Source organism: Brassica napus, chromosome C2, assembly GCF_020379485.1.
Source record: "Brassica napus cultivar Da-Ae chromosome C2, Da-Ae, whole genome shotgun sequence".
NCBI classification, from domain to species: Eukaryota; Viridiplantae; Streptophyta; class Magnoliopsida; order Brassicales; family Brassicaceae; genus Brassica; species Brassica napus.
The window spans coordinates 45270266-45283516 of NC_063445.1; the positions used below are offsets into that span (position 1 = coordinate 45270266).

General features: G+C 36.3%; 2 protein-coding genes across 2 annotated transcripts; one reads left to right on the top strand and one right to left on the bottom strand.

Moving 5' to 3' along the window:
- Nucleotides 1-1962: 1962 nt before the first annotated feature.
- Nucleotides 1963-6916, bottom strand: LOC111203311. Its single transcript, XM_048747907.1, has 4 exons — nucleotides 6193-6916; nucleotides 5918-6098; nucleotides 5553-5608; nucleotides 1963-4968 (listed from the first exon to the last, which is right to left on the bottom strand). The coding sequence occupies exons 1-4, from the start codon at nucleotides 6369-6371 to the stop codon at nucleotides 4965-4967; spliced, it is 420 nt and encodes a 139-aa protein (XP_048603864.1). The 5' UTR covers nucleotides 6372-6916; the 3' UTR covers nucleotides 1963-4964.
- A 140-nt stretch (nucleotides 6917-7056) lies between these two features.
- LOC106381835 (protein HAIKU1) lies at nucleotides 7057-8158 on the top strand. The gene is made up of 2 exons (XM_022696962.2): nucleotides 7057-7234; nucleotides 7359-8158. Exon 2 carries the CDS (start codon nucleotides 7367-7369, stop codon nucleotides 8051-8053), a length of 687 nt encoding a protein of 228 aa, XP_022552683.1. The 5' UTR covers nucleotides 7057-7234; nucleotides 7359-7366; the 3' UTR covers nucleotides 8054-8158.
- Nucleotides 8159-13251: the final 5093 nt, after the last annotated feature.

Here is a 13251-nt window from a genome sequence, read left to right on the forward strand (position 1 = left end):
CCGAATAAGAGGAGTTCGGGAATAGACCCTCACCTTAGCAATAGAAAAGTGTTGTCTATGAACTCCAGCTGCTCAAATAGACTCCATATCTGAAATCAGATCGAAATTCTGAGTCAGAACGCCTTTCGAACGGTCGAAAACGGAACTGGTCAAGGTTTTCGAAAAAGTCAACCCGCTGGTCAAAGTCAACCCGGTCAAGCTTTGACCAGAAATCGATTTGACTAAACCGACCGGTTTACCCTAACCGAACCAAAAATCAATTTAAACCGGCTAACCGATCGGTTAACCGAGTCAACCGAGTTGACTCACTGAGTTGACTCGGCCGAGTTGACCGAGTCGCCGGTGAGTCACCGGTGTCGGTCACCGGCGGCGACGGCGGAGCTGCGGCGGCGGCTTACCGGAAAGTTGGCCGGCGGCGACGGCGGAGCTGCGGCGGCGGACGGTGGTCCGGCGGCGGAGCTGCGGTGGCGACGATTTCCGGCGGCGGCGCGTGCGTTTCACGCGCGCGCAAAGGGCGGTTTTCTGGAGGCGCGTACGGCTTCGTCCGGGCTCCGTTTGAGGCGTGCTTGGTGTCTACGGCTTCGTCTCGACGAGAGGAACACGATGATGGGCTTGGATGCACGAGATTCGCAACGGTTAAGAAGTTATGGTCGATTTACTAAAATGGCCGAAACTAAACTCAAAAATATGGTGGTTTCCGGTTACCTTTGGTTGCGGATGATGGTGGTGGCGAGCTCAACGGTCTGGCGTGTGGTGGCTCCGGCGACGAGCTCAGGTGAGCTTTCTCCCTTCTTCTTCTTCTTCTCTCTCTCTTCTCTCTCTCTCTCTCTCTCTCTCTCTCTCTCTCTCTCTTTCTCTTTCTTAATTTTAAAGAAGATGGAGGTGGTGGGGAAGAAGGTGGAGATGGTGGAGAAGAAGTTGGAAGTGGTGGGGTTGGAGAAAGAAGTGGAGATGGTGGGAGTGGTGGGTCATTACAATTCTCCCCCACTTATAAGGAATTCGTCCCCGTATTCATGTCATAAGCTGACGTGCCCAATGTCATCATAGCAAAACCTCGAATACTAATCTTCGCTCGACCTTTCAGGTCTCCTCCTGGGTCTTATCTCCCTCCCAATGAACTCGGACAAACACAGTCGATATTCCCCGAACTGTCTTCTCATGATGATCCAAAATCTCCAATAGATGATAAGGTTCATAAAATCTTTATGAACTCACTTGATGTCTACTGCAAAATAGTTATAGCACCTTCTCAACTTTTGCAATGCTGTCATATGAACCAAGTACTAGAAGGCTGATATACTGCTGATAAAGTAACTGCAAGCAATTAATCCAATCCACTCCAGCGAAGGATACAATTCCATGTGTCTCGGTTTAAGCTCATTTATCTTCTGAGTCTTAGGTCCCTCCTGAAATGTCCTTATTTTCAGGTATATTAGGTGCTCATATGTAGCTCTAAATCCTTACGGTGCTTAGCTGCATAAATGCTCTGACGTCATGGGCTTCCGAAAGCCAATCCTTGAGCATGTCCTCTGCTCTACCGTCTCTTAAACCATTAATAGTTCTAACTCATATTACTACCCCACTTTGGTCCAACAAAGTGGTATACTATAGGGTCTACCATAAATAACCCTCGTATAGTAATTTTTTTTTTTTTTTTTTTTAATACTCAAAAGATAGTTGTCGATGTAGGCAAACTCTGGTAAAGGTAGATGCTTTCCGAAATTCCATCCCACGCAATCTCTGAACATATCATTTAAGTTCTCAGTAGTCCTCTCTAACTGACAATATGTCAACGGGTGATAAGATGTACTCATATGATCTTTGTCCCAAGTGCCTTCCGAAAGGCTCTCTGAAATGTAGATGTGAACTTCGATTCCCAATCCGATACAATGTTGACATCCATGAAACTTCCCAAACTCAATAATGTAGGTTTGCTCCAATTGATTAGCCCTGATTATCTTCTTAATTACTGAGGAAATGGGCTGACTTGGTAAGTCTATCCATGACTACCCATGTGGCATCCTTTCCACATATGGTGATTTAAAATCCAATAACAATGTCCATAATCACCATGCCTCATTTCTACTCCGGGAAAAGCAAGCTCAAAAATAACATAATAGATAACTGATCCTCTGTCATTGCCATATAACACGTCTGGCACCGCGACGTAATGTAGTTACAAACATCTTCATACTACACCAATTATAGTTAACTCTTCATATCTTTGTACCCTTTGGTCTTCCCGATGGGTAGAGAAACACGAGTGATATGTTTGTTGTAAGATTCCTTTTCTTAACAACTTATCGTCCAACACACAAACTCGGTTTCAGTACAAGTATATCCTGCTCAAAGCTGTATGATATCCAATACTCCCAATCTCGATCTGTTCAACCAATCCAGAATGCTAACTTGTGCTTGTGTATCCTCCATAGCAAAACTGCCTGCTCCAAAGTCCCAAGGACATCTGTCTCTCCATTGATAGTAATGGCACCCAACCTGAGACTAGCAAATCTCCAACTCATGAACCTTCTTGGTTCCTGAGATACAGCTCATACGCCTATCCAAGGCATTTATCACCTGGTTGTCCTTACCAGATAATATGCGATATCCAGACTATAGCCTGCTACAAACTCAATCCAACTGCACTGTCCAAGTACAAGTTTTTAATAAATGAAGATAAATTTCACATTCTAATAATCTCAGAGAATCTGAACTTCCTTCCCGTACAATTACGATCTCCAAAACGATAACGCAAATACCACTACAGAATCTCTGGTGTCATGCATATGAATGACTTAATCCTCATACCTTAATTTAAATCCAATCCAGTATCTGACACATCACAGTAAGCCTCAGCCTCAGTAGAACCCAAAACTGGTGTCTTCATTAGTTGTGCTTCAATTCAGTGAAAATCCTCGAACAAAAATCTATCCAACCACACTTAACGTCTTTACATGTAGACCGCGTCTTTAACATTACTATACCGGTGAAACCCTTGATGAACTTCCAGTAGTACCCTATTAACCCAAAAAGAACGGCAGATCTTTGTAGCGCTCTTAGGTTTCGACCTTCCCGAAACGGTATTAATCTTCTTTGAATCCATCAAAATTCTGCTTCCAAAACCATGTTATCCAAAAATACAACATTCCTCTGCCAGAAGCTACACTTCCTCAACTTAGCGAACAACTGATGCTCTCCAGGCTTATCCAATGCAATCCGCAAAGTGCTCACAAATCTCCTTTCTACTCCAAAATAAATCAGGATGTCATCGATGAATACAATCGCACACCTATCCAAATGTTCACGAAAACGTCATTCATATCTTCATGAATGCAACGATGCCTTTGTCGAGCCAAATGGTATCACTGCGTCCCATAATATCCATAATGTATACAAAAATTCACATTCAGTAGATACTCTTCAAATATAGTAATCTGATGGTGTTCTGATGCCATGTCAACCTTCAAGAACTATAAACTTCCTATAAATAATCCAATAATTCATCAACGCGCGGAAGCAATACTTATCTTTAATGGTCACTTTGTTCAGACCTTTGCAGTCGATACAAAATTGAAACTCCCACCTTTCTTGTTTACAACAACAATGATGATATTCCCCACGGTAAAGTACCCGGTCTGATAAAACCCTTGTCTGATGAATCTTCAACATGCTCTTTCAGCTTTTTCATCTCTGTTGATGCTAATCGGTATAAAACTTGTGAAACTTGTGTTGTTTGCTCCAAACAAATCGCAAGAGTTTCTCATGTGTCATGTGGTGACCGTTCCAAAGGTCACAAATATATCCTCATACTCTGCAATAACCGGAAGATCCTGCAGCTCATGTTGGCCATCAGCCTTAACCATCGAGATGGTAGTCAAAAATCTCTATGTCCTTGTATCCCATAACTCCTCAGTATGTAGCATGCATGCACTAACAACTTCCATCTGCTCCAGCAATTGGAACTCTTGCCCTCAGGCAATCCAACACTACTTGATGCAGTGACAGTCAATCCATCCCAAGGATAACATCGTAAAAACGTAGCTCCATCTCTGATCAATATCCGAACAAATCGGCCCTCCAAGCATAACTGGTACACTGCGATGGATATAAATAGCTCCCAATGTCCTATGTCAGTTGTCCAAACTGACACATCTCTGAAACGATCAACACTGCCAAAATTGGTAAACATACCAAAGTGTAACTCCAACACCCACACAACGCAAGCTGCTGCACCCCAATTCAAAAGCGATCTCCACGAGTTCACAAAAAAAATATATCTCCAAAATAGTCAATATACTCGTACACACAACAACACATGCCAACCAATGGCTCATACCACACACCACATAATCTCCAGTAACAAAACTCGTGGAACGATTGCTTGAAGTGGGCTGGTGGCAGAAATGTCACATATCCACTCCTGGATAGCCTCGAAATCATGACCGAAGAAACTGATAACTCCCGAGAAAACTGACGAACTTGGACTTCACGCAACTGCTGAACATCTGTCGAGAACCTTGATAGTCGAAGGACGAATGACGATGATTTTACTCATCGTCATAGAAAGAGACATTTGAGTTAGTAATTACAGGACAGAATGGTGCTAAAAGAATTTCAAAATGTATAAATAAATATATAGTTTTTTTTTTTTTTTTTTTTAAGTTGAAAACCGATGAAAACCGAATCCCCTGACCGCCATCCCGGACGGAACCGGGATGGAACCCGCTCTGATACCAAATTGTGACACCCGTCACCTCCTATATGGAGGACAGCGTGTCACCCCCGACGCGTCATCATACAACAATGTGACACCCGTCTCCCTGACACTAAGGACGACGGGCCACCAATAATATCCCGTAATATAAAAGCCCATAAACCCGACAACTCTCACCCATGCCCAAATAAAATCCGAAAGAAAAGTCCAGTAGCACCAAGTCCGTCCAAATATCACATACTTGTTTGTCTCACCTGAAAAAGGGAAGAGTGAGGGGTGAGCGACAAGGGAATCGCTCAGTGAGGTATGGGATGCCACCCCGAAGTCCATGGACCCGGACATAGCACTCCGAATAAATATAATTTAATTATAATGCATGTCAAACACAGTACCTAAAGTACCCAAACAACAAACAATGGTCCTAGCGAGGTGCACACTCGCCGCCCACTAACAGGCCAAAACACTACCGAAAAGGTGCTCGGTTCATACACACACCGAAAAAGTGCTCGGTAACACACGCCCGTAGACGATTTATCGACACTTCCAGTCTACGGCTCAACCGGTCGACTAAAGTTGGCCGTGACCTCCATACAATCCGGCATACAGCAGTCCGACTCTGTATCCGTCTCCAAACAAAAACAATCCTAGCTAAGAATTTACATTAAGTGAAACAATCAATGTTGAATCCTCTAACCCCCTAGTTCCGGTTTATGCAAAGAACCTAAAACTAAACAAGCAATGACAGACTCGATTTCACACAGACGGAACACATTAGAAATAAATTATACTTATTCGAGGTCCTAAGCCGAATAAGAGGAGTTCGGGAATAGACCCTCACCTTAGCAATAGAAAAGTGTTGTCTATGAACTCCAGCTGCTCAAATAGACTCCATATCTGAAATCAGATCGAAATTCTGAGTCAGAACGCCTTTCGAACGGTCGAAAACGGAACTGGTCAAGGTTTTCGAAAAAGTCAACCCGCTGGTCAAAGTCAACCCGGTCAAGCTTTGACCAGAAATCGATTTGACTAAACCGACCGGTTTACCCTAACCGAACCAAAAATCAATTTAAACCGGCTAACCGATCGGTTAACCGAGTCAACCGAGTTGACTCACTGAGTTGACTCGGCCGAGTTGACCGAGTCGCCGGTGAGTCACCGGTGTCGGTCACCGGCGGCGACGGCGGAGCTGCGGCGGCGGCTTACCGGAAAGTTGGCCGGCGGCGACGGCGGAGCTGCGGCGGCGACGATTTCCGGCGGCGGCGCGTGCGTTTCACGCGCGCGCGAAGGGCGGTTTTCTGGAGGCGCGTACGGCTTCGTCCGGGCTTCGTTTGAGGCGTGCTTGGTGTCTACGGCTTCGTCTCGACGAGAGGAACACGATGATGGGCTTGGATGCACGAGATTCGCAACGGTTAAGAAGTTATGGTCGATTTACTAAAACGGCCGAAACTAAACTCAAAAATATGGCGGTTTCCGGTTACCTTTGGTTGCGGATGATGGTGGTGGCGAGCTCAACGGTCTGGCGTGTGGTGGCTCCGGCGACGAGCTCAGGTGAGCTTTCTCCCTTCTTCTTCTTCTTCTCTCTCTCTTTCTCTCTCTCTCTCTCTTTCTCTTTCTTAATTTTAAAGAAGATGGAGGTGGTGGGGAAGAAGGTGTACATGGTGGAGAAGAAGTTGGAAGTGGTGGGGTTGGAGAAAGAAGTGGAGATGGTGGGAGTGGTGGGTCATTACAGCTGTATTACGAGCTACTGCATGGGTGGTCGTGACGGTTTTGTAAACCATGGGCTCGGGATCAGTTTGCAAATGATTTTGACATGTGCCTTGTAATCTTCTTTCTCTCCCGAATAAATGTTCGGTTCGTTGAGGCGGGTTCTTTACCTCGGGCGTGGCTGGCTGTTCGTGTTGGTGGATGCTAACGTCATCTTATGCAAGCTATTCTTAGTCGGGCAAGATCTTTAAGAGTTGACCATCACAGAGGCCAAAATTACCAAGTTTTCTCTCTATATTTAATTTTGGCCCTTCTTTTTGCATCGAGCAGCTGTGCGGTTTAGTTGAGGCCTCTGTTTATCGACTATTGTGTTGTTGCGTTTGTCCCTGCTTTGACTAAATTCGATTTGATGTTTAGTTTTTTTTCTGCTTCTTATTCTCATTGTATTTCTGTCAAAATTTTGAAAATTGCTAATAATATTTTTACATGTTTACCAAAAAAAATATTGATGATAAATTATGAATAGATATATAGACGACTGCTATTATCTTAACATTAGCCCTTGACTTGTATATACTTGGATCAACTTGCTGGTTAGTGAATAAGAAACTTGTTTTAAACTATGTATTTTTTTCCAACACAATTAAACTACGACTATTCAAATTTCTAAAAGAAATATGTAAAGGGATGAGAGCAAGAGAGTCAACAAAATCAAACTTTCCTTCGTTTTATCTTTAAAGCATCTTCTTGTTTTGTTCTTCTCCTCCTCCTCTTCTTTTTTCCAAGTCTTAATTACTCTGGTCAACATCAGAAAACGTGTAAGCTCGTTCTCTTTCTCGTTAAAAGAGTTTAAAACCGTTTGATTTTAGCTTGCTTTGTGGTGTCTTGGCTGATTTCTTCCAAAGAATACTTTGCATCTGTTTTTGTTTGTTTGTTTCAGGCTTAGTGATGGATGACCAGAGAAATAGTGATAATCATCATCATCATCTAGGTGTGAATAAGATTGGGAAAAACATCCGTAAAGATCCATCAAACCAGCAAAATCAACAACAGAATCCTCAAGCTTTGTTTTATAACATTAACAAAACCGATTTTAGATCCATTGTTCAACAGTTAACCGGACTCGGTTCAGCTTCTTCAGTAAATCCTCCACAGTCAACAAACCCACCAAAACCTCCAAATTCAAGGTTGGTTAAAGTTAGACCGGCTCCTTTGACTCAAGTCAACCACCATCCACCTCCACATCCGGTTCAATCAGATCCAATAGCCGCTGAAACGGTTGAGCGTAATAACCAATTATCGGTTAACCCGGCCGAATCTCCTATCTCTGCTTATATGCGTTACCTAATCGAATCAAGCCCTGTTGGAAACCGACCTCAGCTACAAAACCAAAATCCGGCTCAGCCATCACCCGGTTTGTTTCCTTCACATCAACCCGGTCCAAGTCCAATGTTATTCCAGTCTCCAGCGTCACAGTTTGTTTTGTCGCCGCCGCCTAGATCACCGTTTCCGATATTATCACCCAATTTCTTTACGTTTTCACCGCGGTTTATAGCCGGCGGTAACGAATCGCTACCTCCGCCGTCACCGGGCTTTTTCTTCCCTTTGCTCAGTCCATTATGGAAAAATCAATAGCTTTATAGTTAGTGTATTGATAATCTTTTAGTTAATGGATAAAACAGTGCAACTTGTAAGCATAATGTAACATGTTATATGAAGACAATTGCTCATTTCCTTTTATGTATTAGCGTTTAATCGGCCTTATTATTGTCCCTAAATGTTTCTGTATTTAAATTGTGATTGTTGATGAACTTCTAGTTCTGAACCAAAGGGGAGACAAATGTGTTTAGTAGAATCATGAATTTATGTTACGAATCCCCTGTATATTAATTAAGAAACATTCGAAAAGATGTAACCTCAATTTTGTATTAATTAAAATAGACCCCAATGCATAGGTGGCACTCAATTAGGTAGTCAATTACATTCAATTGAAAAATAAGTAGGTCCACAATCGATTTTTATATGTTGTTAGATACATAAGTTTGTCAAACTATATGATATAATGATATGATATGTTATTTTCTTTTCTTAAATAAAACTTACGGAATTACCATAAATGACTAATATATATATGACAATTAATGATTTTAATAATAAAGATTTGATAACAATTTATATCTCCTCCATCATTTTTTGTTTAATTTTATATTATTAAAATAAATTAAACAATCAAATTAGCTATAAAAGTAAAATTTAGATTTTTTCGTATATGTTATATTTTGAATTTTTAAAAACGACAATAAATGACTAAAACTATTAAAATTATCATGTTAAAAATTAATGATCAATGGTTTGACATTTTTATTATAAGAAGATACACATGATTTTAAAACCATATGAGTAAAAAATATCATTTAATAATAAAATAAATATATATATATATATATATATAGATTAAACACTATATACCATAAGATTACATAAATATTTTAATATTAAAACTTTCAATGAATTTTCAAGAACATTTATAAATTATAAACTTATTAAAGATTTCAGATTGAAAATTTTGTTATCGATGATTTAAATATTTTGTTATAAAATGATATGAATGATCATAGAACCGTATGATTATAAATTATTATTTAATAAATAACTATATAAAATATACTATTCTTAGAAAAATAGGTTGGTCCATCTTAATTTATATTACACTTTTTATTAAACTAACTATCGAATCGATAAATAATGTACCAAAAAATGTTTTGCACTTTCCTTATATAAAAGCTACGAAATTACATAATATGATTAACATATATGTGAAAATTAATTATTATGAATAATAAATATTTGATAACAATTTTTGTATCTTAGTTCTTTTTTAAAATTTTATATTATTAAAAGATATTAAAAATCACATTAAATATATAATAAAAAACATTTATATTTTTTTTATATGTTATATTTTGAATTTTTCAAAACGTCTATAAATTATTAGAAATTTGAAGATCCCCACTCTTAAAATTTTGTGATCAATAGATTATTTTTTTTTGTCATAATAAGTTACAAATGATCATAAAATTGTATTAATATGAACTTTTATTTAATATTATAAGAAGATACACATGATTTTAAAACCATATGAGTAAAAAATATCATTTAATAATAAAACATATATATATATATAGATTAAACTATATACCATAAGATTACATAAATATTTTAATATTAAAACTTTCAATGAATTTTCAAAAACATTTATAAATTATAAACTTATTAAAGATTTCACATTGAAAATTTTGTTATCGATGATTTAAATATTCAGTTATAAAACGATATGAATGATCATAGAACTGTATGATTATAAATTCTCATTTAATAAATGACTATATAAAATATACTATTCTTAAAAAATAGGTTGGTCCATCTTAACTTACATTATATTTTTTATTAAACTAACTATCGAATATTCGAATTGATAAATAATCTACCAAATTTTGTTTTTGCACTTTCCTTAATTAGAAGCTACGAAATTACCTAATATGATTAACGTATATATGAAAATTAATTATTATGAATAATAAATATTTAATAACAATTTTGGTATCTTAGTTCTTTTTTTAAATTTTATATTATTAAAAGATATTAAAAAATCACATTAAATATATAATAAAAACATTTATATTTTTTTCTTATATGTTATATTTTGAATTTTTCAAAACGTCTATATATTATTAGAAATTTGAAAGATTCTCACTCTGAAAATTTTGTGATCAATAGATTATTTTTTTTGTTATAATAAGTTACAAATGATCATAAAATATAACACATATGAATTTTTATTTAATAAATATTCAAACTAAATAATATATATATATATATATATATATATACTAATGATTTAAAGCAACAAGATTGACTGATCAATTTAGTTGTGCAGTTGAAATCTTTCAAAAGTATGTGAAAGATTAAAGTCAAAGTAAATATGGATTTAGAATAGTAGTTATATTTTACTAACCAAAATACCGAAAAAAACCGAACCGAACCGAAACCAATCCGATATCTGGATTGAACACCCATAATCCAAATGAAGCCAAACTATTGTTTTATTCTCCAAAATATAATAAAAATAATGACTTAATTCCGCGCAAGGCGCGGATCTTATCCTAGTTTTATTATTAAATATCAAAAACTTATATTAAACAAAACTAATAAAATAAAACATACTATTGAAGATAATTAATTATCGATGGATTTTCAAACTGTTAAATCATTAAAGTCGTGGTTGCTAGAAAATTATGTCTTTTAATAGGTTCACCATCATTAAAGTCCGGACCTTTGATTTTCATTTTTTCAGTTTTCATTATTATTGTCCAATCACATAAAATTCAATTTTCACTTTCTGACTTTCTTCAATTAACCAAGTTGGCAACTTGCAGTGCCTGCTAGATTTGTCCTTATATTCTCTAAGATCGTCTCCAATGATACAAAAAAATTTACTGGAATTTTTTCAAAACTAACTCATATTTTCAAACCAAACTCAAAACCTATTTCTTGTCATTACTATTCATCAATGAATTTTCTTATATTATCCCTATATTTTTGAATTATTTACAAAATTATCATTATTTTTTTTTTAATTTCGAAATTCACAAAAAACCAAATACACCCACACCATTTCTTCTTATTTACAATAACACCATTATAATCAATTTTTTCAACCATCATGAATCACCATTTTTGAGCTCTTAAAGCTCTAGAATTTAATTTTCAACCATTTTTTTCTCATTCTAAACCAACAAATCTTCTTTTCTTCTCATTTCCTCTATATTTACATCTAAAAACTCTCATAACTTTCATAAAAACAAATTTGATATTTTTGAGTTTCTTCATTAGTGAATCATTAAAGGCGGTTCTTTTTGTTCATATTTGGAGTTTGGACGGTTGAGAAGGTTGGAAACGAACTTTACATCAGAAAAAGATAACTATTTACATGGTTTTCATCATTTTTCAGATCTGTGTCGAGATATTAGACTGTTTTGTATGTCTAAGCCTATATGCAGATGTACGATGCAATCTACTTGTCAACGCACATGTCAATTTTGCATTTGACCAAACGAATTTTTTTTGTACCGCAGACTTCCCCAGCAGTCGTCGTCTTTATCTTCAACAACAAAAACAAAAATTTAGGTAGACTTACTAAGACGTCTACGTAAAAGAGGTTAGTTTTGCATTTGACCAAACTTTTGACTTTTTATTGTAGACTTCAACGGAAGTCTATGAAGTGTAGACTGCCTGAGAAGTTTGCAAAAGGTCAGTTTTGCATTTGATAAAAACTTTGACTTTGTTGAATAGGTTACTTTTGCGTTTGACTAAAAAGTTTAAAAATTAATTGAAATTTTATTAAATTGTAGACTTCATATGCAATATTCTTATCTTAGAAAAAAGGTAGACTACATGTGAAGTCTACTATTTTATTTTGGTCAAATGCAAAACTAACCCGTTGAATTTGACAGTAGACTTCAAACGAAGTCTAAAAATATGTAGATGTTCGTTTCCATTTACTCGTAGAAAGTCAAACATGGTCAGTTGCAAAACTAACCTCTTTAAAAAAAAATTCAAAAATATTGACTGCATATGAAATCTACTTCCGGAAGTCAAATCATGGGTGAATTTTGGTCAATTGAAAAAACTAACCATTTTGAAGTGTAGACTGAAATGAAAGTCTACATGTATAAAATCACAACTTTTTTTCAAATATAGAAAGTAACCTGTAAAATTTTCATTGCAAAAACTAACCCAAAGAGTAGACCTATTTGATAGTCTAAATTTGTAAACTGAAAAGAACGTCTACATCTTCGTTGATTGAATATGGAATATACATAGAAAAATATATTAAAAGTGAATTTTTTTATTATTCGTTAAGTTTTTTCAAGATTTTTTTGTTTGACAGTGTGTATTAGTTAATCCTAACGGGTTCGAGTGATTTTGAAAAGAAAATCTGTTATAATTATGAAAGTATAATACTTTTTGATTTGACTATGTTGTTAGGTAATAATTGTAGACATATTTGTAAGTCTACCTTTCAAGTTTTATGAAACATGAAATATTTCTCCGCTAATTATGTAAACTGTATTTTTCCGGAAATAGCTCTATTATACGGAGAATGGGTGGTGAAAGACTCTTTGTGAGAGTTTGTGGTCAATAATCGGAAAGGAGAAAGAATGTTCCTTGTGCATGATGGCTGTACACATGGTGAACTTCTTGAAATGGCACAAGAAGATTATGATCTGGACAAGAAAATCGAGAAGATGGTGCTAACATATTCCTTACCAGACGTCATTTTACAACAAATGATTACGAATAGGCGAATACTCCTCTTATGCCTGTCACGAATGATCGACAAGTGCATAACTTGATCGAGTTATCTAAGACACACTTTGTACGTCTTTGTGTATCAAACCAGCGCCAAGTACACTAGAAATTTCTGGATTGACTATATGTTAGATAATAAGTGTAGACGTCTTTGTAAATCTACAAATGTAGACTGTAGTTGAAGTCTACATCGTAAATTCTATTAAAGTGCATTTGTGTATTATTCATCATATTTTATTCACTATGTAATTATTTTACAGTGTATGTTAGTAAAATTTTAATGGTCTTGGATGAATTTCAAAAGTTAATGTGTTATAATTATACACATGAAACTTATTGCAAAAATTTGTGATTTGTTTTACTCTTGAAACTTCTTAGGAATTTTGTATAGATTTTGTTCTTCTCACATGTGTGTTAGTTATTATTTTAGCTTAAGGTGGTTTTACTTATTTGGTTGATTA

Coding starts and splice junctions, on each gene's coding strand:
- LOC111203311 (XM_048747907.1), bottom strand. CDS start 6,371: ATGTACACCTTCTTCCCCACCACCTCCATCTTCTTTAAAATTAAGAAA. Junction 6,099..6,192: donor ACCATCATCCGCAACCAAAG/GTAACCGGAAAC, acceptor CGTGCATCCAAG/CCCATCATCGTGTTCCTCTC. Junction 5,609..5,917: donor CGCCGCCGGCCAACTTTCCG/GTAAGCCGCCGC, acceptor ATCTGATTTCAG/ATATGGAGTCTATTTGAGCA.
- LOC106381835 (XM_022696962.2), top strand. CDS start 7,367: ATGGATGACCAGAGAAATAGTGATAATCATCATCATCATCTAGGTGTG.